This window comes from Clupea harengus, chromosome 6 (assembly GCF_900700415.2).
Source record: "Clupea harengus chromosome 6, Ch_v2.0.2, whole genome shotgun sequence".
Lineage (NCBI taxonomy): Eukaryota > Metazoa > Chordata > Actinopteri > Clupeiformes > Clupeidae > Clupea > Clupea harengus.
The window spans coordinates 29,674,955-29,702,264 of record NC_045157.1 but is presented as its reverse complement, the minus strand read 5'-3'; the positions used below and the strand labels follow the sequence as shown (position 1 = coordinate 29,702,264).

At 41.4% G+C, this 27,310-nt stretch overlaps 4 protein-coding genes and 1 long non-coding RNA gene across 7 annotated transcripts in view; 2 read left to right on the top strand and 3 right to left on the bottom strand.

The window, feature by feature from the left end:
* Positions 1–6,773: 6,773 nt before the first annotated feature.
* sdhaf2 (succinate dehydrogenase complex assembly factor 2) lies at positions 6,774–9,372 on the bottom strand. The gene is made up of 4 exons (XM_012817244.3): positions 9,207–9,372; positions 8,192–8,406; positions 7,867–7,976; positions 6,774–7,384 (listed from the first exon to the last, which is right to left on the bottom strand). Exons 1-4 carry the CDS (start codon positions 9,231–9,233, stop codon positions 7,254–7,256), a joined length of 483 nt encoding a protein of 160 aa, XP_012672698.1. The 5' UTR covers positions 9,234–9,372; the 3' UTR covers positions 6,774–7,253.
* Positions 9,373–9,516: 144 nt separating this feature from the next.
* Positions 9,517–13,953, top strand: LOC105891126 (cleavage and polyadenylation specificity factor subunit 7). Its single transcript, XM_012817277.3, has 9 exons — positions 9,517–10,086; positions 10,402–10,611; positions 10,813–10,916; positions 11,001–11,146; positions 12,027–12,402; positions 12,508–12,626; positions 12,846–12,993; positions 13,154–13,394; positions 13,546–13,953. The coding sequence occupies exons 1-8, from the start codon at positions 10,003–10,005 to the stop codon at positions 13,392–13,394; spliced, it is 1,428 nt and encodes a 475-aa protein (XP_012672731.2). The 5' UTR covers positions 9,517–10,002; the 3' UTR covers positions 13,546–13,953.
* Positions 13,954–14,102: 149 nt separating this feature from the next.
* Positions 14,103–16,294, bottom strand: polr2l (RNA polymerase II, I and III subunit L). Of its 2 annotated transcripts, none has more exons than XM_031569702.2 (3): positions 16,189–16,294; positions 15,556–15,676; positions 14,103–15,421 (listed from the first exon to the last, which is right to left on the bottom strand). In XM_031569702.2, the coding sequence occupies exons 2-3, from the start codon at positions 15,648–15,650 to the stop codon at positions 15,313–15,315; spliced, it is 204 nt and encodes a 67-aa protein (XP_031425562.1). In that variant the 5' UTR covers positions 15,651–15,676; positions 16,189–16,294; the 3' UTR covers positions 14,103–15,312. The 2 variants fall into 2 exon arrangements, with proteins under 2 accessions (XP_031425562.1, XP_012672704.1); XM_012817250.3 differs by lacking the exon at positions 16,189–16,294 and adding an exon at positions 15,995–16,130.
* Positions 16,295–17,333: 1,039 nt separating this feature from the next.
* LOC116220834 lies at positions 17,334–21,328 on the bottom strand. The gene is made up of 2 exons (XR_004163912.2): positions 21,012–21,328; positions 17,334–20,114 (listed from the first exon to the last, which is right to left on the bottom strand). It is a non-coding gene; the product is annotated as an uncharacterized LOC116220834 (long non-coding RNA).
* A 1,284-nt stretch (positions 21,329–22,612) lies between these two features.
* Positions 22,613–27,310, top strand: part of dagla (diacylglycerol lipase, alpha) — a 38,163-nt gene continuing 33,465 nt past the window's right edge. Inside the window, exon 1 of one of the 2 annotated variants that reach the window (XM_031569698.2) lies at positions 22,613–23,474. The gene's annotated coding sequence lies outside the window, so the exon portion shown is untranslated. Of the gene's footprint in view, positions 23,475–23,554; positions 24,230–27,310 lie in introns of those variants that run through there. The other variant, XM_031569699.2, reaches the window with a different exon arrangement.

Sequence of the window (27,310 nt, the reverse complement as noted above, 5' to 3'; positions counted from 1 at the left end):
AGAGACCATTCAAAAATGTTCTTCCAAAAAACAAGAAAAGAAAATAGCCGCAAAAAGCCAGCTTTTTTTTTAGCCTTACTGCGTGAGTGAGAGACTGAATGTGACGTGACAAATCCAGTGATGGTGTGAGCAAGTGTGAGTGTTTGTCTATTCATAAGTAATCAAGAGAGGCTGAACATTAAATAATACCTGGTACCATAAATAATGACACTAACTATAATTATGAGAATACTAATGCACATTAAAACATAGTCATTTGAAAGGGCCACAAACAGGCGACAGCACAAAGAGGTAGAGAGACACAGAGGGTAAGAGATATGTGTGTGTGTATGTGTGTGTGTGTGTGTGTGAGAGAGAGATTTTCCCCAACTGTCCTGTTGTTTGTATACTAAGCTAGTAAAAGTAGGGCCCAACTCAGCTAGGATTATCCATCTCCCCCTGCAGTCTCTGTGTCAGTGGCTTTCTTTTGATTGCATCATGAATTTAACCAGTATGCAATGACACTGCCAATGCTAAGCTAACCTCTGCCAGAACTCTTTCAAAGAGTGTCTCATTAAGGAGCCAAAGGAGTACTTTATGTCTGTCAACAACAATTTATCTATCAAAATCTACTGAGCAGATTGGGGATATGGAAAACCTAGAAGGTAAAAAAAAAATGGCCGTATTTGTTGTGTAATTCTGATTATAGTGTCATTCCTAATGTCCGTCCGTGGTACGTGTCTATTTCGACTTTTGGCTTGAGTGTGTTCATACGTGTGTGAGTGTGTCTGAGCGTGTGAGGGAATGTTTTAGCCTGTATGTCTATAGCCGTCTCTGTAACTGTTGACTCATAGGTCTGTGTGTTTTAAACAAACTGTGTCTTAGAGGAATGATAAGGGGAGCTGCCTGACAGATATACAGCATATTAGTTGGGTGCCTTCCTCCGCACAGCATATCCAATTCAGTGTTAGAAAAATATACAATCACTCATGTATGCCATGCTCACATGCAGTCAAATTAGATCTAGGTCACCGCAAAAGGTTAATGGAAGCTGATCTTCTACCCTGCTCATGATTACCTTGCAAAATCAGCCCCGGCGACTCCCGATATCTCCTGCCTCCATCTCTGTACGGTGCCCTGCACAGCAATCATGTGTACGTACCAAATGCACATTTTACGCTGCGCAAAGCGGGTCCAATCATAGACGCAAATGTTAGGACGTATAAGCTGCCATGTGCACACGTGTAGTGCAGCTGGCCCCTACACCCCTGGCCCTGGCTCTGTCTCTCTCTGCTCCTGTGTGGCTCCTATGCGGACTATGGGTGGACTGATTCCAGTGTGTCGCCGAGCAACGACGAAGATGACCACGCTCGAGTGACCATTAGTGAAATAATAATAACAATGGACTTTTAATGGTAAATCTTTCTGGAACTAATGGTCTGTGTGTAAGTCGGTGTATAAAGTCCGTGTACATTTCGGTGTGTGTGTGTAAGTTGGTGTGGGAGTGTGTGTGGAAGTGACCACGTGTGCTTGGTTGTCAGGGGAAAAGGTTTGGGTTTTCCTTTTTATGTACTTTATCTTGTATAAAGTGTTTTTTGGGCAAGATGATATTTGTTGTACAATTCTTTTGTATCTGTTGCTGTTAAACGGTAATGACTACAGGTATGTCAGAACGTGTCTCTTTAAAAGACACTGATTACCTGTAGTATTTTTTATTTGGATTGGTGGGAAGAGAAAGAAGAGTTTCAGGGCAAGGAGATCCATGAAGGTACAACACTTAGAAAATCACTTCATCATTTCTGCACTCAAACATAGCCATGCATGCACACACATGCACATGCACACACACACACACACATGTGCGCACACGCACACACACACGCACACACACTAGTGTTCCCTCCTGAAAGCACTGTCTTCTTGGCTCGGGATTATGGGAAAAGCACAGGGATGATACCACAAACCCTGACCGTCTCCACAGCCAACTCATCAGCCTACAGTTTATCATGAAATCCTGATATGGCGGACAATCGATTGGTCTTTCCTCTCCTCTGAGAAGGGATCTTTGCTAAGAGAGTCAATACCAGCCACTGATGTGTTTCAGCGACGGTGTCATATGCACTCACAAGAGGTGTAGCCTTCCAAAGAAACACATCAATGGCACCCTACACTAAATTACCTGTTAAGGCATTGTGGGAATCACTGTATCCTTCCTGACATTTTTACACCTGATAGTAAATTAATTGATTGATTATCTATTGAGATATTCTGCAAAACACTTAAAACTGTCTTGACCTCATAACAAAGTGGTTCAGCCATAAGCTCACGTCTGCCACTCAGCTACTGTTCAGATGTCCCCCCACCCTCTCCCCGTCAGACACCTGGCTGGCAACAGGCACCCAGCGAGCGTCCCCAAATGCCACACCCAGCCAGCCAGCCAGCAGCACTCCCTCACTCACTCACGAGATCCTGATCTGCTGATACTCCTCTAAGTGTTAGTCACAAAAAGGACAAGACACAGACATCAGATCTCCATCACTCTCAGCCATCTCCCAAAGGATCTGTCCCTCTCTGAAAAGGTGTGACGAGAAAGTCCTCTCCTTAGCTATGACAGAGCACTGGGCCCACTGACGTGTCCTTGTTGGAGGGAGGACACCACTCCCTTAAGAACTGGCATGCTGTGTGTTTTTTTCTGTCCTGTTCTGAACTCACCATTGAGCTTGGTGGTACAGTTAATAGTGAGGTCTTGTTTCTTGTCTTCTTGTCTGTTGTATTTGATTATTGGGGTTTCATTTGTGACTACAGTGAGCCTTGGATTTTCCTTTGATAATATTCTCAGCCATGTTTTTCTAAAAAAAACAATCTTGTTACTTGTTTGACCATGGAAGAATAGAATGTAAACCTAAGCTCAAAAATCTCTCAACACGGGAAAGCAAACGTTAGTGGTGTGAAAGAGAAAGCTAGATCCTAGTCATGGTACATCGCTCAGAACAGTTGCTGCGTAGACTGGATCGCTGTTGATAGGCTCTGTCAAATGGGCTCCTTCAAAGATCTTCTCTCCCCAACTCGACTCTCAATTTTCTCTCGTTCTCACTTTCTTGCGATCTCATCACACATTTGTGATGTGCACAAACATATTTTGTTATTTATTAGTTTTGACAACTATGTACAGTGTATATAGATATAAATGTATATAAAAAGAGTAAAGTTACAAATGTCTGTTGTGTCTTTTTTTTTACCTTGCAGCAGAAATTGTATGTGTGTGTGTGTGTGTGTGTGTGTGTGTGTGTGTGTTTATTTATGCTAAAGCATTTTTTGGCTTCAGCTGCTCCATATTCCAGCAGTATCCCATCAGTCCAGCATACATCTTGAGCATCACAGATGAGAGACTCTCTCTGGCCTCATGCATTTATGCATTCTCATTTCATGTATTTTACAGCTGTGATATAAAAACTAATTTCCCTCACTTGTTCAAAAATATTTGAATAGTAGCACATTTTAAGAGTATAAAAAAGAGAATTAAGCTGCAATATTCAGCTTTCTTTGGTGCTTTGTTCAGATAGCCCATATTAAACAGTAACCTAACTCAATCATAACTTGAATCTAATCCTAAATACAAGCCTATTTGTGTCCCCCACTGTCAACAGAATGTCAGCAACTGAAAAATAAATCAAAACAATATATTTTAAAAATGCTTATTATGATTTTATAGACATCCATTTCATCCATGATTTCTTATTATCATTCCATAGACATCCATTTCATCCACAATTTTGTCATCAAATTACTTTTTTGTTTTCTCTAACAACAAAACAACTGATGCAGGCATCCGTCTTGAACATGAAAGCTGAGCAGCGTGCTCCAAAGGGAAACAGAAGACGCCACCATAAGTCACAAATAATGAGCCTCATTTTCAATCTTATGTATTATTGAGTGAATTAGACACATATGGGGACACGGGCGGTGTAAACTTCAGATATCACCCGATGAGATGTTGTACTGTTCATCGACTCTACCAGTAGTTCTACCACACCACTCCTGTTACAAGTAAACTGGGTAAAGCATGATTCCCTGCTTTGCACCCAGAAACCAGGAGCTCAAGAAACACCTTGTGCATTACAAGTCAGTTGCAAGAACACATCCAAACTATTCATATGAGGTTTCTTACTGCACCACAAAGTGGAATAACGTAACCCTGAAATTACACTGGAAGTCACGTTTCATATCCAGCTCATCCCACCTGAGCTTAGACATTTGTTTGGGTCAAACAATCTCTCTAGATGTATGTTCTACTCAGTTTTGCTGTTTATGTGAGCGTGTGTGTGTGTGTGTGTGTGTGTGTGTGTGTGTATGCATGCATAGTCCCGCATTTGAACACTCACAACTGTTCCCTGATCCCCTCCTCACATTGGGGGAGCGCCTTCAAAAGACCCCAGGCCTGTGTGTGTGTCACTGCTTGATGGACACAGTAAAAGAGACAACAGAGATAGTATCGCATGCATCAAGTCAATTAAGATGCACAGGCAAACAGATCCCCCTAAATGAGGCCCAGCCATTGACAGGAGGACGGAGATAGAGATGGGCTGCCTGGCAGAGGGCTGAGAGGCAGGGATGAGCCAAGTGGAGAGATCCGCGGGCGGAGGTAACATTGTTTGTATTATTATCTGAGGGGGCACGCAGAGGCGGGAGGGCAGAGAGGATGAAAGGGACCACTGTCACGAAGTGCATACACCGCGCGCCAGAATGACAGGCACATACTGCTGTGGAGACAGAGCCAGTGGGTTTGAGGGGGCGACTGACAAATCCACTCTCCAAACAAGCTTTCCAAGCAGAGCCATGTGAAATACATAAATATGCCAAGCAATAGTCGTGGAATCCATAGGTCCACTGGCTGAGGGGGACAGGCACAAGTCAAATTGTGACAGCGAAACTCCGGCGAGGGACCTGAGGGAACTTAAAGTGACAGTGTCAAAAGTATGAGCACGCAGAAAGAGCCAGGAAATGTGCCGTGGCATGGAGCCATGCAGACGAGCATAATGGACAGGCTGACAGGACAGACATTTAAATGGACTCTGGAGCTGAATTATGCCTAAGGCAGATTGGAGAGATTACAATTCAAAAGTCAGGAAAATGAGATGGCCCTGCAAAACAGAGATAATGCCCTAAATGCACTTTGGCCATTGCCTTCGAACTAATATATCCTGTTTCTGAAAATGCTTTGTGCACTACAGGAGCATTTCTCCAAACGTCTCGCCTCTTACCTCTGTATGTACATTGATGAGATATACATACATACAACTGATGAGGGAGGATTTTTCAAAATGTCCAGGACATCAGAAAACCTTGAGTCTCTAAATAAAAAAAAACATATTTACATTGCGTATATGTCACGTTGTTGGTTTCTTTGTCCACTGGCACATGAGCTAGACCAGCAAGTCTACCGGTGGAAAAGGAAACCAACAGGACCAAAAGAAAAGAACTGCAAATGCACAAGCAATGCAATGAAGCAAAAAAGACAATGCTGGTGTCCACAGAGAGACAGATGGCAGCGGGGTCAGAGCCATCATTCAGTCGGACCCTCCCTGCGCTATTTAAAGACACACTCCACCTGTGAGGGAGGTCTAACACTCCCCTGTCTGTCTGTGGGGAACTGGGTGTGTGAGTATGTTTGAGAGATAGAGTGTGTGTTTTTTCAGCATGCAGACATGAACACATGCACAGCAGAACATATGGTGTTTGTGTTATTAAACGTGTGTGGGACAAGTGCCTGGACGTGACGTATGGAAATTGATGTGCAAGGAGTGATTTTCTTATTTTTTTTCTGCTGAGGTAAGAGTACTGTGTGTCTCGTTTGTCAGCTGGTGTTGCCAACACATGGTGGACTGCCGGACAGTGGAGCAATCTCAGCTTTGATTTTGTACACCCTCTCCGGCCAAAGGCTGGCACCAGGCCTGACCTCCAACACACAAACACAACTTCACACGAAGGCCACTACACCTCTCTACTGTCAACAACACTCACTGCATGAAGAAAAGGACTTCCATACTCCCATAGGTCCTAAACCAGAGGACAGCTCATTGTCTGGGTAAATGTGTGCTTGAGTGTGTGTGGGGGGGGATCAAAAAAGGTGATGAAATCCCTGCTGATTCAACTGAATAGAGCACAAATACACACAACATGACTCACTGCCATGGTCTACAACTTTTTTTCAAACTGACACTAATAATCACACTTACCTGGAGCACACCTAGTAAAATGATCTATTAACAGTTGTCAACTGCTCTCCCATGATTCATGGCCTCGGTTATGTAACACATTTGATGAAAATATATTTGCATAAAAATAGCTGGCGCGGTTCTCATTTTCCAAATCTATCATGTTCGGGAGGAATACAAAGCATACATACACACAAACTGCCAACCATTTTAGAAACACTTTCCAATCACAAATGTGACACTAAATTGGACTTTTTTCACTTGTCAGATTCCTTCACATTTTCGCTTCCTAGACTGGAATATTAGTTAGCAAAAACTTTTAACAGCAATTGTGTTAAATCTGAACTGATGGCTCATATGTCAGTCAGCTATAACCAGATTTGTATTAAATGATGGATGAACCAGGCAGGAAAAGCTTTTGTATTAGCTTTGCTGCCACCATGTGTCCATTTAAAAGTACTGCAAATCAGTCAGGATTCGTTTATCATGTCGCCACCTCATTGAGTAGACAACATGATGTGATCAGTATTACATTGGGTAAACCCAACATTTATATTAAAAACCAACACAGCATAATCATTTATAGTTGAAACCAAATATTTGTTTAATTTATAGACTCGGCCACACAAAACACGCCAGCTACATCTCATACATATATAACTATAACTCTCTACCACTGTATTTTGTGTGCATATGAGTGAGATTTAGGAGGAAAGTATTCTAACGAATACCATAATAGTGCCAAAAAACACTAAATAAACTTCTGCATGTATATATATGCACTTATGTACATAACATTTTAGATCAATGCCTTTCATTGACACAACAACAACTAGTTATTCCACTTTTTAAATAAATACAGTCCCTTACATACTTTCCCAGGTCAGTCAGTCAGTCAGGTCAGGTCTGTTGATTTACCCCGATGTATGTGTGATAAATAAATCACTGTCTATGTCAAACCACGAAAAGAAAGAAAAACAGGCCGCTTGTTAAGCCTCAGATATATGACCATGTGCCATGTGAGCATGTCCCAAGTCTCTGGAAAGGGCCCGGGCCATCTCAGTTCTTCCCCACGTCCAGGTATTCCAGGTTTGGTGCATCCAGACGCTGCTCTTGTTGACGGTTCTTGGTGAACTCCTTCAGGAGATCCATGATCTCTCCACTGTACGCTTCAGGTGTTGGCAGCGCCTCTGAAGGTAGAAGGGGGGGGGGGGGGGGCAACAAATTGGTTTACTCTTAAGCTTTACATATTGTTCCATGTAGGCTAATGGACATTTGCTAGTGCTTATCAAGGTGTGGTAACTGGGAAACTGTTCCAGTGCTGTATGGGAACCATGCCTTTACAGTCTCTTCCCTCATTTTTATTCATCATAACATTGCAGAACAATCATTTTTTCCTGCTAGGAGACTAGAAATAAAGCCTTAATCCAGACTCCCAAGCCTGTTCAGTTTGCTTCCCTTGGACAGCTCAAATGAATGAAAAGAAGAGACACCCTTGACACTGCCGACAATACATAACAATAATTATAACACGGTAATGTCTGCTCTGTGCACAGAGGTATAACGTAACAGTTCAATTTACAAAATGAGCTCAATTTTTACGACTGGTCAGTGAGCCCCTTCAGATGAGGTTTTGGATTTGTAATATCCTCCCCCCCCATTTCCTCCTCACCTGTTGCCCAGTAGTAGATGTCCCAGTCATTGCTTGGCTCATTGATTAATCTGTCGTACTGATGTAGCTGGTGTTCTGTCATGGTGTTTAAGTACTCCTTGGCAAATAGGCTGAGACAAAGCAAAAAAATAAATAAAAATAAAAATAAAAAAAATAAAAAATAAAAAAACTTTCAAAAACGTTGCCAGCTGCATTATATATGCAGTGATATAATTTGTGTGTATTGCATAACAACGAGAAGCTTTAGATGTCATGTCTTGTACAATCACTACACATTTTTTGGCAGACTGAGACCATGCCCTCTAGTGTTCATCTGTGGCCTCACCTTAGCAAGATGCAGTTCTCAAGCATGCCTCTTTTGCGGCTCGCATATAAGAGTCTTTTCCTCTTGATGTCGACTGGCTCGCCAATCTTCTCCACCCACGGTGGCAGGGGGACTTCAGTCATTTCGGGCTCAGGTGCATCACCTCGGTAACCTCGTGCAGACACTGCACCTGCCATTGATGGGCGTAGGGAAGCCCGACACACGCCACCAATAAGCTGGTAACGTGAGATACAAAACATTAATACATATATAGTTTACAGCACTTTATAAACATAGCCATTTGATGATGCACTTTTGAAGCAGCATTAGGCTACTATAAATTACTACAATCCTTATCTGAGGGTGACAAGGTTACAGCTTTTATTTTACGCAATGACAAACTTCATTGACTGATATGTCATTATATTTTGCTAACTGCCCCATACAGACACTTGGTGGCAGAAGATACATTCGAATATTTAACCTCTGTGTTCTTTACGTACACTCCATTATAAACCCGATACTGACAGTTTCGTAACACTCATGTTAATGTCAGAGCGGCGACCTTAGCTAACTTCTAAAACAAACAGTTGTAAATTAACCCAATTAACTACAATACTTGCGATATTTCACAATAATGTCTGGGCATTTATCATATTTATTGCCATTATCCTTTCCCCCAACCAAATACAGGCTATAGAATACAATACAAGCTAAAGTCTTGCCAACTACTGAGCCATTAGCTTACTAGCCTACGGCTAACACTAATTAACTGAGTGAAGTAAAATATCCGCTGTACTGAACTAAGTCCACGAGGCTGCAGTTTAGAACGGTCGTGCATAGCCTGCTATATTCGTTTTGAAACTATTTTCCATGTCTCGGCATAAGAAGCCACACAAAAATGTGCCTTATTGCTAAAGTTAGCTTGCTAGCCAACCAATGCAGCTGATCAAACCCAAAAGAACTCCAACTAATGTTGAATTTGCTATGGATAGGACCAACAAAGGTATTTCATAAAGAAGTAAAGGTCACTCACCCTCCTTGCAAATACAGCAGACATCATCGTGTTTCTAAGACCTCGACGTATCTATGCTCTATCACTCGTATTGTTGACGAAGATTGCTGGCATTTATGAGGACGAACATTTACACAACAGCTTCTCAGTCACATAACTAGCTAAGGAGGTATTCACTTCACGGCCATGTTAGTGAGGGCAGCCTATGTTCTAAACTCAAACAATTTCCCAAAATGCGACATTTAAATACAGTTTAAAGTTCGGGTACAACCCGAATGCAACACAAATGCAACATAAAGTGGGTGTTTCAAGTGGGTCAGTAATACTACTTATTAGCAACACAATGCAAATTGGTATGCTCTGTGTTTGGGGAACCTTGTGATGTATTCATTGTTTCTAGCCGAACTTTGATCGCAAACGCACAGGCTATAGTTTGTGGTTCCGCCGTGTGATGTTGGATGGAAGACAAAATATCTTTCTCGGTAAAACTATATGCTGTATGGATGCCAGTTTTCAAACAAAGACAAAATGGCAAATTTATTCCTGGATTTCCAGATTTAGTCTGTAAAACATTGAAGTGAATTTATATTCTGATCATTATTTGGAAGCCTCGTCAATTGAGTGAAGGGGGTAGGGAAGGGGGACGGGTCGTCGGTATCCAGTAGGTACATCAAAATCATTGCTAATAACATTTAGATTCAGACAGCTGCAAAGTGCATAACATGTGCATGCATTAACTGTGCATACCTAATAGTGGCTGGTATAAAACAGCGTAATCAAACGTGACCTGCAAAGGCCACATTACAAAGACACGAGGATGGCGGCGTCTGCGGCGGCGGATGGTGGTGGAGCGCCAGAACTTATAGATATCTACGATGACTTCAATCAAAACAATGGGGAGGTGAGGAGTAACTGACTCTGGTGTCTGTTGTGCTTAACATCAGAAGCCATGCTCATGGTCTGCAAGGGCTTTATTATTTGCAGTAACTTAAAACATCTGTACACTTGCGCACAGCAAAATATGAGGGCAGTTAAATTGACCTTTCGGATGGTAAAGTTTCATGTCTCAGCAGAGAGAGGTCTAGGTTGATAACCCGTTTAAATAACTCACTGTAGTCGTCATATTTCAAGAACTTTAGAACATGTTTGATTGTTAAGGAATTGATCTGAGTGTGCACAGCAGGATTGCGTTCACTCCTTTGTTTTTCCTCATTAGGAAGGGGACTTCATGGGTTCAGCGGATCCAAATGATCTTTATGATGCTGTAGTAACTGGTTCTGTGGACCAGAGAAGGGCATCTGGAGGGGAACCCATGACACATAGCAAAGACCAGGCAAAAAATGACAACCCCAAACCACTAATAACATACAGCTACAGTGGGGGGCAGAGCAAGAGGCTTTCAGTCTATGTTGGAAACTTCTCCTGGGTAAGTTTTCATTAGGTTTTTCCTACTCTGACCTTTTTGATTTTTTTTTTTTAATTGTTCCACTGCTGCGGTGGTGACTGGAAGTTTTGTTTTCCTTAGCCTTCATGTGCTAACACTTCTAACTTCTATTTCTAATTTCAAAACTGCTCCTTGTATTTATCAATACATCTGTTGCTTTCTTTTCTGCTAACGCAAACACAGTGGACCTCAGACAAAGATCTGTTAAACATGGCAAGCACGATGGGAGTCAAGGACATTTTGGAGATCAAATTTGCAGAGAATCGGGCGAATGGCCAGTCCAGGGGGTATGTTTTTGCTTTTAGTACATAATATAAGGGGTATTCTACAACTGCTTAGGCCTGTTTCATCATCAGCATTTTCTCCAACAGCTATGCTGAGCTTGTGGTGTCCACTGAGGCTTCCTTGCAGAAGTTGCTGGAGACCATGCCACAGTGTCACATCAATGGAGAGAGGGTAGACTGTCGTTTTGCCACACGGCAGAACCTTGCAGTGTTTGAATCTCAGGCCAACAAACGTAAGTATAGTTTGAGTTACAATGCTGATTTTGAAGTCTTAAAAACATGTTCAAAGCCATACTAGCTTCCAGTCCCATAGTAGAATTGTTCAGGAGCTAGAATAACTGGTTTGCCCTTTTGAGCTTTGCCCTTTGCCCTCTACACTTGCAAGCCTGGTGGTTGGCACATCCTATCAGACATTGGGAGGGCAGCTCAGAGAGCACAACATTCACCTATAGTTACTCTGTTACACTAGACTTTCAATTCATAGTTTTACCCCCAATTGGCAGCATCGTTTTGCTAGATACAGGCTTCTAGTTTTCGCATGCTACACTTATAACCAGCAGTTCCTTTGACTAGCAGCATTAAGTCTGGCTCACAGTCCTACTCAGTATGGGTCAAAGCCATCTACTGTGACCTGATGGAGCTTTTTGATTGACTAACCACAGTCAGTTGCTCTTGCACATTTTAATGGGTGGCTAATTTGTTGAAATTCAGTAGGCCTGGGTCAGTGAAGAATATTGTCTATGTTTTCCAAGAATTCAATTATACCTGTTAGAGTAATGACCAACACTGCACACAGCCAATGAGAGTTCAAAATACCACATTTTAAAAGCAGTTGCTATAGTGGCACACAATATAAATCAGACAGTGTTTAATCTGCTTTAGGCCAAGACTAGCAGGCTTGCATCTTTTCAGAGGAATAAGGAACACATAACAGTTGTTAATCTGCAATGCAATTAAATAATTTACAGAGTTTATCTGTGATTTACTTCAATACTTAAATTCATTCCAGAAATGCAGTGATGATTCTCACGCTAACCTACAGGGCCATTGTGGGGAGCTTTGATCACTTCAAGTGTCAGAATGTATCCATAAGAATGAATTGTCTCCCCTCAGGTATTCCTCAGCGCTCCAACTCCAAGCCAGAGTCAGACTCATTTACAGACACCCGCTCCAACTTCCCTTCCTCTTCTGAGCCGGGCCCACCCAACGCACCACTCGTGATGCCACCCCATCCCCATCCCCATCCCCATCCCCATCCCCATGCGAACAAGCTCCCATCCATCACTCTGCCATTTTACGGCCGACCTCCTCTATATCCCCCTCCCCACCCCCCGCCACTCCTCTTGCCTCCTCCGATACCTCCCCCGCTCTACCCACCTCCACCCCCACATGTACCCAGCCAGCCCCCACCTGCACTTCATCTCAACCCAGCCTTCTTCCCCCCTCCTCAGGAAAACTACAGCAACAACCCAGCCTACTCCCGACCAAGGTCAGTCAACATGATGCAAAGATGGTACATACAAAGGCTTAGTTTAAATCCGTAACATGCTATAAGATGTGGAATGTTTTGTTTACAATGACTGCTTGTTATCAGTAGGGAGAATGATGACGCCACACCTCCGCTGCCGGACAGTGAATATGACGAGTTGATGAACAGAAACAAAACCATCGCGAGTAGTGCCATCAGCAAGGCTGTGGCAGGAGCTGCTGCAGGTCTGTGCCAAAACAAAAGCATGCACAGATCTTCTTAGCTGTGTTGAGAGACATACTGTAGGCCATATTGGGTCATGGGTTCAATGACCTGTAAAAACACTACTTAAAAACACATTGTGTACTGGACCATACGTTTATTTTGATAGAAGTGTCTGGTGATAAAATGTAAATATTTCAAATGCACAGAGAAGTACTGAACTATTTCTGTGTTTCTCTTAGGAGACGTGTCCTTGGCTATAGAGACCCTCCTCACTGCAATTGCAGTCATCAAACAGTCTCGTGTGTACAGCAATGATCGCTGTCGAGCTTTGGTGACTTCGCTCAAAGACTGTCTCTTCTCTATTGAGAGCAAGTCTTATGGCTCAAGGTGTGTATGTATGTATGTATGTATGTATGTATATGTATGTGTGTGTATTCTGGAGGCTGCATTGTTTTCTTTTGATCTTGAACTGTAGAAATGAACGACTATTCCAACGATGAAGTCTTTCCTAAGCACATTTGGTCTGTCCTTTGCACCCTCTTTCTAGGAAGCGGCATCGTTCACGTGAGAGGGATCGCTCACGCGACAGGGACCAACGGGACAGAGAGAGGGAGCGGGAGCGAGAGCGTGATCGGGAGAGGGAGCGAGAGGGCTCCTACAGTCAAAACTGGGAAGCTGGAGGGATGTCCCGTCGTTACAGAGAACGCTCCCTTAGCTCTGAGAGAGACAGGGAGCGGATGCGACTGCAGCGAGACCGGCATCGAGAACACAGGGATCGACACCGCTAGGTGCAGCTTTATCTTTTTCCACCTCCAATTGGCCACTACTGAAGGTTCACCCGTAATATGTGGGTGTCAGTTCACTTTTATTTATTTTCTTTGAGCTGTGTTGAATCTAAATATTGCAACGGGTTTCATAGTTTTATTTTTTGCCACACAGGACATTTCAGAACGTACTCATGTTGGCACCATAGAGGAGGGTCCCTTGGAGTAAGGATTCTGTGCCGGGATGTCTGAGGACCGAAAGGTAGCGATAAATGGAGGGGAGTGCCCTATGTCATCTATTCCAATATTTGACACAAATTGCCCCTACCCCCATTAGTTTACTGCACTGAGTTCTGTCCACGAGGCGTTATTCATACCCAAGTGTCCCCTCACTCACTCATTTATGTTGGAACAGAGATATTGCTTCTGCAATGATGAAAGATTAAAATTCTTGATCATCAGTTGATGAGTTTCAGACAACTGTGGTACTGCACATCTTGATTTTTATATGTTCACTGTTTATTTGATCATTTCTGCTTCATTCTTTTGTAAGTACAATCTCAAAATAAAAGAAAAAAAAATCTTACTTTTACATGTCTCGTTTGTTTTAGGAACAAGGTTTGGTTGGTGTCCTTGACCGAAAGTGTAGTCTTTGTTACGTCACAGGTGTCTCTCATTGATCTTTGACACTAATACAATTCAAGTATAAAGACTAATGAGAATGAAAACAACTTAATTTTTGGAATTGTTTTATGTAACAAGGAGACTCTCAGCCCGGTTATTCAAGTAGCAGGCACCTGCTTCCATCTGTCCACCCTTCATGAATGGGATATAAACAAGACACGTGATGCATTACATCCGTAGTACAAACTCACATTTTGAATGGAAGTATACACTGAAAGATTGAGTGTGACATTAAGCCAGTTTCATTCCCAGCGGTTATATTTTCTGTTTAAAGTGCAACTCCACCCAGTGCATAATATAGCACAATGTAAAGGTGGGCAGGGGGCTGAGGAGGGGGTAGTTGGGGCCTCGCACCCATGTAGTCCAACAGGAGAAGCAGGTTCCCGCTTGGCATTGATTTGTAACCTGCTATTTTAGGTGTTAAAGAATTTTTCATGTTGCCAAGGTCAACTAATGACCCATGGGTGTCAAAAAAAGCTGATCTTTATAATAGTTCTACTGATATGTGAAATACTTATACTATACTTACATTTTTCAGAAAAACATGAAACTTGCTAGACATTTTACAGTTTGGGTACCTTAACAATAGAGGCATCACAAAAAACACCTCATGGCAGCCATTTTACTTTCCACCATAACCGGACCCCAAGGGCCATTAGTTGATCTGGGCAACAAGGGAAGGTGGGCCGCCCATCTCATGACTAGTCTTCGACTATATGGTACATACCAATCAGCTGAAATCATTTTAAACAGTAGATGCTACATTGAGCCATTTTCAACCCATAAACTGCCTTTTTTATAAAAATGTAATTTACATTGCAGCATTGATGCATTTCATGACAGTTCAGTCATAGCATTTAGTTTACAGCTCAAAAAAACATTTTAGGGTGCAGTTAGACAGGGATGTTTAGATGTAGACTTACGGCATAGTACTGCTCCATTTTAATATGTGTGTACTAAATTATGCTACATCACAGCAATAAATGAATACTTAAAAGTTAGTTTGCAATATGGCCGACCCACAAAAGATGTCAGTTGAAGCTATCTCAATGCAACATATAAGAGGTTATGATTCTGGTAAGATAACATTGCAAGGAATTTTCAGATTTTATTAAAAAAAAAAAAAAAACACACACACTCACAGAATTAACACAAATTGTGGGAACAGGTATTGCAAACTGGCATAATCCATTGTGTGACGCTGTACATCCATCCACGTGACCACTAATGTGCTTCACAGTCTCATGTTAGGTTGTGTTTATTTCTCAAGGGGCGCGTAATTCAACAGCTTCTCAATGAGGTCCACATGAGACAGCAGCATTCTTCGACAGCAGTATCTCTTCAATCCAAGCGCATCGAGGGCGTCACTTTAACAACAAAGAAGGATGCTACACTGTTAATTTAACCTATGATGAATAACGTTAATCACATATGTGTTATTAATATGTGCAAGAGTGAAAGAGGCTTAGATTAAAGTAACACACAAAAATAACACACTTACCCCTCTGTATATTCAGCCTGGAGCAGACCCAAATAAGCCTCCCACTTGTTGCCGACAATTTTCCCACACGTGAAGCACCGCACCGGAATGATCATGGCTTCTACTGTTTTTTAAGGGTTAGCTGTGAAAATGGCGATAGAAAAAACACAGTTATACATAAACACCTCAAATTGGATAATTTTAGTAGTTAGCTACTTGGCATGACTGCATATAGTCTATGACCACCTGATAATTGATGTACTACCACAGCAATACAGCACAGCACAGAAATAATTAATACAAGCAAGCTATCCGGCTAGGTTAGCGCATTACGTATTCATATCAATCGCTTCTAGGTTATCGTTCTACTAGCTGGTCGCTATGCAAAGGCTTCTTATGCCTAGACGTCTATCTACCCATACTATGAAATGGTATGTCAATAAAATTGCCAATTTTTTACCAAGCGAGACCTCACGTTACTTCCAACTAGCGTGGTAAATATCACTGATAAAGATGGCTTCAAAATACTGCAGTTGAATTTCCGGGTTGTCTCTAGCTTCTCCACAGAAACGACATTGTGATTAACACCGGTGAATTCAACTCTTGAGATGTGACTAGTAATATAGTATAAATATAGAAGATATATGTACTTACATTTCTTCAAGGCAAATCTTAGGCCAAAAAAAACTGTTTCATTTGTATTCGAGCGGAAGTTGACCCCTCCGTACATTTCAATTGGAACAGCCTAACCTACGGAGAGGCACAAAGGCCATACCTTGCTAGGGGGTTTTCGGTTTCATAATCGTACTAAGCGATTTCGTGAGGAGCAATTTACTAATATTTACACAAAGTGTATTGGATAAGAACCGTGGGACTCGTCTTTAAGGAGCTCATAAATGTGTTTGTAAGGTCTCATACTTCAGAGCACACTGGCCTGATCAAATTATGTCTTCTTCTAGACTTATGTCTTCGACTAAATTTTCTTTTCAGAATCAGAATCAGAATCAGGTTTTATTGGCCAAGTAAGTTTGCACAAACAAGGAATTTGACTTGGTAAAGTGACTCTCAGTGTGCTTACACAAAATATACAACACAATACAATACAATACAAACAAACAAACAGTGCAATGGACTAAGGAGTTTAAGAAAGTATGAACAAGGCGGAATGGCTATATACAGTAGCTGTGAAATGTTGCACAACAGTAGTGCAAAGAAGAAGTGAAGAGTGCGAGAAGTGCAGGGATAAATATATAAATATAAATATATATGCTACAGTGGGTTAGTTGTTCAGTAGTGAGACGGCGAGGGGGAAGAAACTGTTTTTGTGTCTGGAGGTTTTGGCGAACAGTGATCTGTAGCGTCTACCAGAGGGGAGGAGTTTGAATAATTTGTGTCCGGGGTGTGGGGGGTCTGCAGTGATTTTTCCTGCCCGTTTCCTGACTCTGGAGGTGTACAGGTCTTGGATGGTGGGCTGGTTGGCACCGATGATCTTTTCTGCAGACCTGACTGTCCGTTGGATTCTGTTCTTGTCCAGTTTGGTGGCCGATCCAAACCAGACAGTGATTGAAGTGCACAGAACAGACTCTATGACTGCGGTGTAGAACATGATCAGCAGATCCTGAGGCAGGTTGTACTTCCTAAACTGGAGCAGGAAGTACATCCTCTGCTGGGCCTTCTTGATGATGGTGATGATGATTTTAGAGAGCATGTCATTTTTTTAAAGTTTGATTTTAGTAAATAGGTAAAGTTGTTATCAATAACCCCCCAAACCCCCTTCATAAATATCAGTCTGACAAAAATAATGGTTCATTTGTCTTTAATAAAGGACAAGCCATTAGGGCCACTTTATTGAAGTGTGAGTTGAAAGAGGGCAGGAGAGCAAAGAGTAATGGAGGCTACAGGGGAATAAAAGTAATCTGTGAACATAAAGGCCTCTATTATCATCAGCTTGATTTATCATCACTGTTGAACTCACAAAAATCAGCTCTACCACCACAAATGTCATTGTAATCACTGTACTTATTGACAGACTATTCATCTGATTTCATCATCATCTGATCTGCAAAAAAATGTCAAAAAGTAAAAGTCGTTTTGTAATTATTGCATTTATACGCTCTTGAGAAAAAAAGGAACATGAAATGATCAGTGTCATTCAGTGATTTGTGTGTTTTCTTTCAGGTTAATATGGTTCTCCTTAATGCATTTGTGTATAAACCTTTGATGTGGTTGTCATAAATTACTTGTAACTCTAAGAGGATAAGCTGTTCTCCAAATCATTAAATAAAGACTGAACAGAGGATGATGATCAACACAATTTCAATATTCTCATTCAAACTGTATAGTAAACACATTTATGACAGAAACATGAAACTGGCATACTTAAAGATGCAGCTTGCCGTTTTGTTTGTCAAAAAAATAAAAGTCCTTCTAGACCTAACAATGATGCCATTGTAAAGGGACAGTGAAAAGAGGATGTTCCTAAACGTTCCTGTGCATTCTATGCATCTTGTTTTACAACATTTGACAATTGAAAGGGCCTGCAATAAAACGGCCATACGATGCACAGATATATTTGGGAAACTCTTATTTTCTGATCATTGTAAAGTCCAGGAACATTTTATTTTGTAAACTGCACCTGTGATTTGAAGTGTTTGAACTTGTTTTACAGGAAATGTTGGCCAAATGTTTGTACATTTTAATGATGGCATGAGCAACAGTTATGTGTCGGCTATCTCTTCAGTCACCAAGTAAACCAGCTCTACTTTACACGACTTCTTTTATATACCATATATCTGGATACAATCTACTTTGATTTGGCATTTCCTTGTTGTAAGCGTGAATAATATACATATATAATCACAGACGAACTTTCATCTATGTACATGGGCTATACATGTAAGTCATTTTTACAAACACAAGAAAATACAATGCACACTCTTATATAGAAAGCATGTGAAATCAAACCAAGTTGAAACTGTAAATGTGAAAATCAATGTCCTTCCTTCAGTATGGTTCTTCCCATTAATTTAACTATATCTCAGGTGTTCATCTCAATATACTGCCAATAAAATCTGACAATTATATTATTATTATTTAAGATATATATGCTATCAACAAATATAAATAAAATATAAAATATATACAAGGCCTCTTTAGCATTGGGGTAACTTGAAATTAAATATTCAATCTTGCCTTTGAATTCCATAATTTACGTCCCACAAAAAGTAACTTGGCACAGCTATTTGATAAAAATAAATATATATTATTAACCACATTTCTTTCACATTTGAAATAACACTCACTCTGGAAACATCTGATTCTTGCTAACAGGGACGTTTTGGATTCCACAGCCTTGCCTCTGTGCACACATCCGTACACTTCTAACTGATATGACGCCCAGAGGATTGTGTGGACTTGAACTTTTTAGTGGTTCAGTAGTGATGAGTCACACATTAAGATATGTATCATGATTTCACAGCCAAATTAGAATTAATTTGTAGCACTCAGGTGGTGTGTATTAAATCCCAATCAACATGTTAGGCTGATTGATTAATGCTTTATATTGAAGACTTGAGTTGGGTTATGTAAAACCTTTCCATAATTTGGCTATGTCAACCTCAGTAAATTTGACTCAGGACACCAGTGGAATATATGAATGTAATGGCTGTAAGTAGCATCTGTATCAGAGGAGTTATGACTTTGAATTCAGCTGTATCCTAGATGTGTTTGTGGACAGGTTATGAATAATTGAACAATGGAATAACATTGCAGCCAAGTAGCCAATAGATTATAAATAGACATTACATTGTGAACTTTACTTTTCCAAGTTATAAATGGGTTTTCTTTGAAATAAAAAATTGAGCGTTCAACTTTGGCCAGTAGTGGATCACTCCTCAAGCTTGTTTCTGATATAGTGTGGTGTGAATGGGTGGATGTATGTCACCACATGCATGTTTATGCAGGTTGTGCATATTGGGTGACTGAAGGTGTCTATTTCTGTGAACTGATTATTAATAAAACATAATGGAATTACTTGATGTCCAAATGGATCCTCTGTAAGGTTATACTTTTTTATTTCATTGCTAAGAATAAAATCAGAACTGTACTGAAATTAAGAAGTGCAGTGACTCCCCATTCCCCTAATATAAACACCAACTCTATGATAGTCTATGAACCCATCAGTAAGATAGCCGTTCACCCCTCAACCTGCTGGTTAATTCTTCTTGGCCAATAATATTACCCCAACCAGGATGGCCCCGAGAGCGATGATGGCTCCACCAATGAGGAAGGGCTTCAGGTTCTCTAAGGTGTCGGCACAAGTATCTGCTGCCTCAGCTCCCTCCGTCCCCTCTGGCTGGTCAGTCGCCGTCTCCTCTGCTGTGTTCTCTGGCTCTGCAGGGGGCGCTGGCTCAGCAGGGGCAGCAGGTGGGGCGGCATCAGGCTTGCTTGGGGCTGCAGGCTCCTTCTTCTCTACCTTGACGCTGGGCTTCAGGGCCCCACTCTTAGCTTTGGCTTCCATGGGACTGTTAAAGCTGGAGTGACTGAGTCAGGACCTAATGTCTGTCTCCAAATAGGTGTGGCTAGAGACAGACAGAAAGGGAGGGAGAGAGAGAGACAGACAGATAGACAGACAGGGAGAGAGAGAGAGAGAGAGAGAGAGAGAGAGAGAGAGACGAGAGGGAGATTTAGGTCATTTGATGTTTGCTATTCTCCTGTTTTCAAAACACATCAGTTCATGCATGAGAGGCCTTAGCCTTTCATTCTCTGCAGAACATGTTAATACATTAAATGAAGAACTGCACATTTGACCTTGAAATGGAGATTACATTTTCTGGAGTGTTCACTCACATGTAGTTTTAGTCATATGTTTGACTTCTGTTGAGTTTAGGCTGATTGCCAAAGTCACTGGTTTTATAATCCCATATCCGGTGGAAATTCTCCATGGGAAAGTGTATGTGTGACAGAGTGTTCCTCTCTGGTCGTGCTCTCTAAGATAGCAGCTCACAGTGCCACCATTACAAAGAGTCCACTGTCAGAGTTAGAGAGGAGTCATTCGTTTCTGGACAGGACATTTTCTTATCCTAGCGCTTGTAAAAACCATGGCATGAGTTTCAGAGGTCAGGACTCACACTGTGTTAGCAAGAAAGACAGATATTCTCTACATCCCTGCATGGTTTTCTCTGCAAAATGCCATGAGTCATATGCTCCATTAATGGGGAGCAGGGAGAGGGACAGAATAGAGGCAAATAAGAGAGAATTGTCAAAAACAAAGGGAAAGGGAGGAACAGAGGTGAAACAGAGGCACAATAATAAGGAAGAGGGAAAAATGAAAAGATGCATCATGGTGTCCCAATAAGGATGCATGTGTTACGCATTTAAAGGGGAGGCTGCACAGGCCATACCACCGCTCTGCATCATAATCCCCGTCCCCAACTCAAAATAACATCAAAATAGAAGCAGCAATGCCTGTGACATACCTTCTGTTCTCTTCTTGTCGCTCCTTTTTCTTCTGCTTTGGCGAGGGCAAGGAGTGCAGAAATCCACAGACAGCAATTCCAGTTCTCAGTGGGAAAGGGCCTAGTCTGATTCTCAAGGAGACAGAATGGGGAAGAATAGAGTGATGGAGGACACTGGTGAGGGAGAGTGAGGAAGAGGGAGGGGGTAAGAGAGTCGGGATGTACCATTTTCTCTGCAAATGGAGGGGGTTGCAGTAAGGGTAGAGCTGGTATTTTCTGTATTAAATCTGAGCAATCAGGTAATCCACTTGCACCCAATTTCCCAAAATTAGATTTGAAGATCTAGCATTTCAGTTTTCTAGGGAACATCATTTTCAAACCGCTTGCCTTAATGTGAAGTAAACATGGGCAGAGTGATACATATATGTCAATAATAGCATAACTGTTAGGAAGCAAGCAAAAATGCAAAATCACATAATCCTTAAAGAAGTAATCTACCACAAGTGAACTGTCTTTAATGAGTGTGATGCTGTAATTCTACAACTCGCCTTTTCCCTGACCAGTCACACCCTAGGGTTAACATCTGTTAGAGCAGTGTGTATGCAGTGACAGCTGGCTGCATGCACATTCAATAAGAACATAGCAGCTCGGACAAAATAAATGTATGATATACTTCAATTGGAATTTAAATAATGCCATGGTAAAAATCATATTAAGAAAAACATGGAAGAGTACTTTAGTTAGACCTGCAGACACATGTGTCTGTATTTCTGTATTTGTTAGAATGGTGTGAAACCCTTACTTACTAACCATTATGTTTCTAAAAATGTTCAGATAGCTTCATTAAACAGAGTGTACAACAGGGAAATCAATTCCAATGTCAGTTCATTCTGAACCACGAGAGAAGGCATGAGTCCTATGCTATTAGAAAACTATAAAAAAAAATAATTGATGAAAAAATTGGTTAATCAACTTTTTTTTTGCATGGAACAGGTCTGTCATCACATATTAACATGTCCAGTAAGGAAATACAACACATATTAAAGATAATGCCTTCAGATAAGGTAATGTTATCAGGTCATAATAATTTATACTCAAAAGCTCTTTTGTCTCTGAAAGGAGGAGGATAGGAGCGTGCTTCTCATGAGCTTAGTTGCATACAGGTTGAACAAGCTTCTGGATCAGCACAATATTTGGTCGTTCAATTATCTGTCTCTTATGGTGAACATAACTCTCTGTATTCAGCCATAAATAGGTGTAGGCTATCACATCCAATCTGTATCCAGATGACTAATGGCACAGGATTCTTGGAGCTCCATCAGTTATGATAGCTATCTTTGAGTATATATTTTACTATCAATGCAAATACCACTTGGACTGAATATACTGTACTTCCCATTAAGATATAAAAACAATGTTTAGGCTAGGCATGGACATAATTTGTATTGATGTTGTGTGCTCCCTGGTGTAATAAACAAAAACAGAACTTTTGGGGGGGAAATAAATGTTTATTTCGCATTTTTGTAATTTATTATTAGGGCCTGCAGGGCACCGCTGAGGCACACCCTTCTAATTAAAGTATATGAACCTCAGGAAATGACGCAGCCCCACGCCCAATCCTCTCTTTCGGAGACACCCCGCTATTCACAAAGCCTGTCGCGCGCAATCCAGCCGCCTGGCTGTGGTTTTCCCAGATGGAGAGGAAGCGCAAAAACGTACGCAAACATCGCAGGTCAAACCGTCTAACGGGAGTTGTGGTAAACCAAAGGATGACGTGAACTACGCGATTTGCGCAACCATTTGTCGGGAGCTATTCCTGCTGCCGGAGGTGGGAACGAGAATACCCTCTATGTTTCTTTTCCTATAAAAATGTGTAAAGGAGCGGTAGTCTATACGGCAACCAATTTCTCCGGATATACCGCTGGCTACACAGGCTACCTGGTAGAGCTTCGGGAGTTACCCGGTTAGTGAATACGTTGATGGTAACACATTAGGGTAATGTAATACATAATTTGAAACTGACGTCTATGCGACGTGTTTGCAAGATGTTAGTACCTGTCAGGAATCGACTTCGTTGCCTATGGAGTGAATGATTTGGCAAACTCGCTACCCATTGCCTATTGGCATGAAAAAAACAAGCACGATCTAGTATCAACGACGCATTGAAGCATGAAAAGAATGTGTGACTACCAAATCTTAGGAGCTGACTGTGTCCACTGGAACGTATCAAAATGACAGAGCCTCGTCGCTTCGTGGAATCGCCTGACCTGAATTCCTGAGTGTCAACCCGCCAGTTAGGGAACTGCGTGTATTGGGGTACGTGTTGGTCAGTCTTTCATTGAAGAAGCACTCCTTTCGCTACGACACCGGCAGCAGCGCCTTGCTCCTGGTCGGCTCGGGGAGTGAACTGGGTGGATAGGCGGAGGATGGGAGAGCGAACAGAACCGTATCAGTGGGTCTCGGGAGGACACCGTCATAATACAGGTAAGCGAGCAAGCTGCCTCTTTGGGGGTGGGGGGCGCTGCCAATTGACCGAGTACACAGGCCCTTGTCATTTGAGTGAATGAACGATGATGAAGTCTTTCAGTAGTAGCGGGCACAGGTCACATAATCAAAACATCTGTGTAATAGCCTAATGAATTTGCGTAAATGCAGAGTGGACATCTCACCACAGGTGTTTGTGTGTCTTGCATATCTGCACCTTCCTCTTATTATGAGAGAATAGAATTCCAGAACGTGACAGAAATGACATTGTAGCTTACCTAATATATTTTTAAGGATATGCTATAGGAACGCAGCAGTGCTTACGCTATGCTCATGCAGAGAACAAAGGCACATTTTATGTGTTACAATTCGTAGTGGCCTTTGCCCGCCGTCCAGGAACATAGCTGTGAAGTTGTTCTGTCAAGCTATCTGCTTTACAGAGGCTCACATACTGTACGCACGACAATGCCAACGCCCTTCCTCTGCCATCTAGTAGCCTGTATTTCTTACAGCTTAATTTAAACAAGCAAAGGGTCGTCCAAGATGTCTGCATCCGCGTCTTCGTTCATGTGGCTCATCCTCTGGATCCGAGGTACCGTGTGTGTGTGTGTGAAGTGAGGGAATGGATCTCTACAGTTGCTGCCTGCAGTGGGGAGTGTGGTGGACACTTATCACTTACCTCCGTGATGTCCATACTTAATAGAGGGATTGGATTTCCACTTTTGCTTGAAGAGGGAAAGAGAGAGCCGAGAAGGGTATGGACATCAGCCATTTACACACTGAACCACAGATCTCACAGATGTGGCAGTGTTTCTGAAAGTCAGTGTTTTTGAAAGCTGAGATGTACTCCTGATTTGCCACATCTCATAAGTGTTTGTTTGGCTGTGTACATAGGAGGCAGGCTAATGGAGCCTAATTGGCCTTTTAAAACCCATTTACAAGAATGCATTATCTGTCCGTTAATGTTTCAATATTGATATCTGTAGGATAGATAGACAAGAGTTTAAGGAAGTTGTTGTAATGAGGATATAAAGCTTGAGGCTACTCTGAATTTAACACAAAATGTAAGGATGACCTTTAATTGTTAATGATGTGTTTGAGGTCACAATATTAGTATCTGCTTCACTTACATGCACAAGCAGACCAGTTGTACACACTCACATTTTCATTAATACATTTATTTATTTATTAGAGATGGTGACATGTATCAGCACATGAGCTTTATTGAAGACCATCAAGTCTCTGGGCTCAGACTAATATGAAACACGAAGAATGGCAACGGGAAAAAAATGCTTTTGGAAGAATAGCAAAGCTGGCACAACTAGATCAAAGAATCAGAGATGGCAAAAACTATTACAAGCATCCTATGCTGTAAATGATGCTAATATATGTCACTATCTGTATGTATGTATGAAAGTTATATAGAAAGTATGTAACGGTGGGCTTTTTGTGATTGAGCTTGTGTAGTGAACGTGTAGTGATATTTATCAAGTATGGTAGTAGAGAGCATCGGAGCCAAAAAGAACCAAACTTGTAGTAGTGGACTATGATGTGCAGTAACAGTCTATATGGTTATGGATTTCTTTGCCAAAGGGCTAGATGTAAATATTTCAGCATGCTTAATAGCCACATTCCACAAGGAAAGCCCAATAACTATCCGGTTGGAGGAGTTGAAAGAGTATTTTTTTTTTTTTTTTTTTTTAATATTGAAATAGATTGGGTCAGCTTGTACTTCTCAGAGTGAGAACTGAACTTGGCAGATATATCAGTTAGTAAATACCAGTTGGTAAATCAAACTTACCAAGCCGTGTAGGGAGATCAGATTTCTGCTCTTGTGAAAAAGCCCATACATCATTCTGTTCAGTTTTCCATATTCTTGAGACATTTCCACATTTACCTGAGATAAAACAGACCCAGTTGGGGTATCTCTGCTACCTTTTTTGGTCAGAGCCATATTGCAGTAGAGTGGAAATTATCATGTAAACCACTCTCCAAAGATTGACAAAGCTCTTCTCGTTTGAGAGTGTCCAGTGAACTAAGGTATTTTCTGGCAGCACCAGGCTTGTTAAGCCCTCCCCCCTTTAAATGGGGTTTCCATGGAGTCAAGCTGGTGAAGAGAGAAGATGGGAGCTTTTTCCTTTCTCGTAGGTCATCTGCATTTGTTTCTGTGTGAAGGTGAGTGATGAGGACATTTTTATAGTCTCGTGTCTTTGGAGTTTAGAGAAAGCAGGTAACCTGTCCAAGAGTGTCCACTGTTTGTTGTAGAAGTTGGTAAAGGCATACAGTATATACATTTTAAAGGATCTAGAAATGGTGAAAACATTAGAGAAACAGAATTTCTTTAAGCCCAATTCTATCATCCAGTCTTAAGCAACAAGAAATGCTGAGCTGAATACTGTGACCGAGGAAAGTTCTCTATAAGACCTTTTTTAGAAGCTGTTAATTATCTGATGTCCAAACCAGGAATATGTGACCCAGCTCATTGCAATAGCAACACTCGGCTGAACTGAGTGCTGGAGTACTTAGTCTTGAGGAATCATGTGGGGAGTGGCTCTGGGCTGTTCTCTCATATTCATTTTGTTTTGTGGATCTTTCTAAACCACCATGACAAACAATGCAACCAAGTGAAATAAATGGCTATATTGGATCAAAACAACCAAACAATCCTAGATTTATTATTTGAATTTAACCAGATAAAACCTCTGAGAGTGAAATAAATGAAACTTTACAAAGCAGTTCTTGTTCCCTTTTTTTTTTCAAACTTTCATGTCTGTTTATAGTCACAAGACTATTGTGTAAGCAATGATTTAGGTCCAAGCTTATTAAACCTGTCAATCTATGGGCGTTTAGAGTCTCTATTTTGGCATCAGTAACTGAGATGGCCAGTTCCACCATTGTTATATCTAATCAGTAGTGAGTCAATTATTTATGACTTTTCCCTTTAGGGTGTAATGCGCCGATGGTTATGGTTAAGACAAACAAAGTATCAATTTAAAACAATCAATGAATAATGATGTCAATAATAGTAATAATGATAATAATAATGATAATAATAATAATTTTATAAAGTATACCTCAAACAAAAAACGAATTAGACTGATGGTGTTTAAAAAGGTGTGTTTTTAAATGTACCAAGGCTGTCACTGGAACGGACAGCTCTAGGTAGAGCATTCCACCTCAGAGGTACCACAAACAAAAACAATCTTGACTGCAATCTCTTGTTGCAGAGAGAAGGCAAAGACGACACACGCTCATCAGAGGAGTGAAGTGGTCGAGAGGGTGAATAGCGCTGAATTATGGCATTTAAATAGGCTAGTGCCGATCCAGTGGCTGTCCTATAGGCGAGAGTGAGGGACTTGAATTGAATTCTCGCAGCTACAGGGAGCCAGTGCAGGGTGACTAGCAGAGGAGTTCCATGCGTCCTCTTTGGCTGACCGAAGACCAGAGGCATGTCACCCTTCCTTAGACAAAGAGTGATACTTTAGGTGGGAGTTGAATATGTACAGGTGTGAAACCTCACTTTCATTTTTTTTTTTGCATTTCTTTCCTTTTGGAAATGTTATACGCACTGAATACACAACAACGAGTTTAAAAAAGAAACCTCTGTCATCATGTGAATCAATCTTGCAGGGTAGAGGTTATTAGCCCATCTTCCTTAGAGTAGTCACGTTCCCCATCACCGTGAGGATGCATGGAGATGTTGTTTGAAGTAAGCTATTTGAAGTAGTCAGTTTGGTTTTGGGGTTTGGAAAAGGCAGAGGTAGGAGGATGGTGGCTCTGCTGTGTACCGACTGCGGCTTTGTTCATTGACTATACTGTCTGTTTGCCCACTGAGT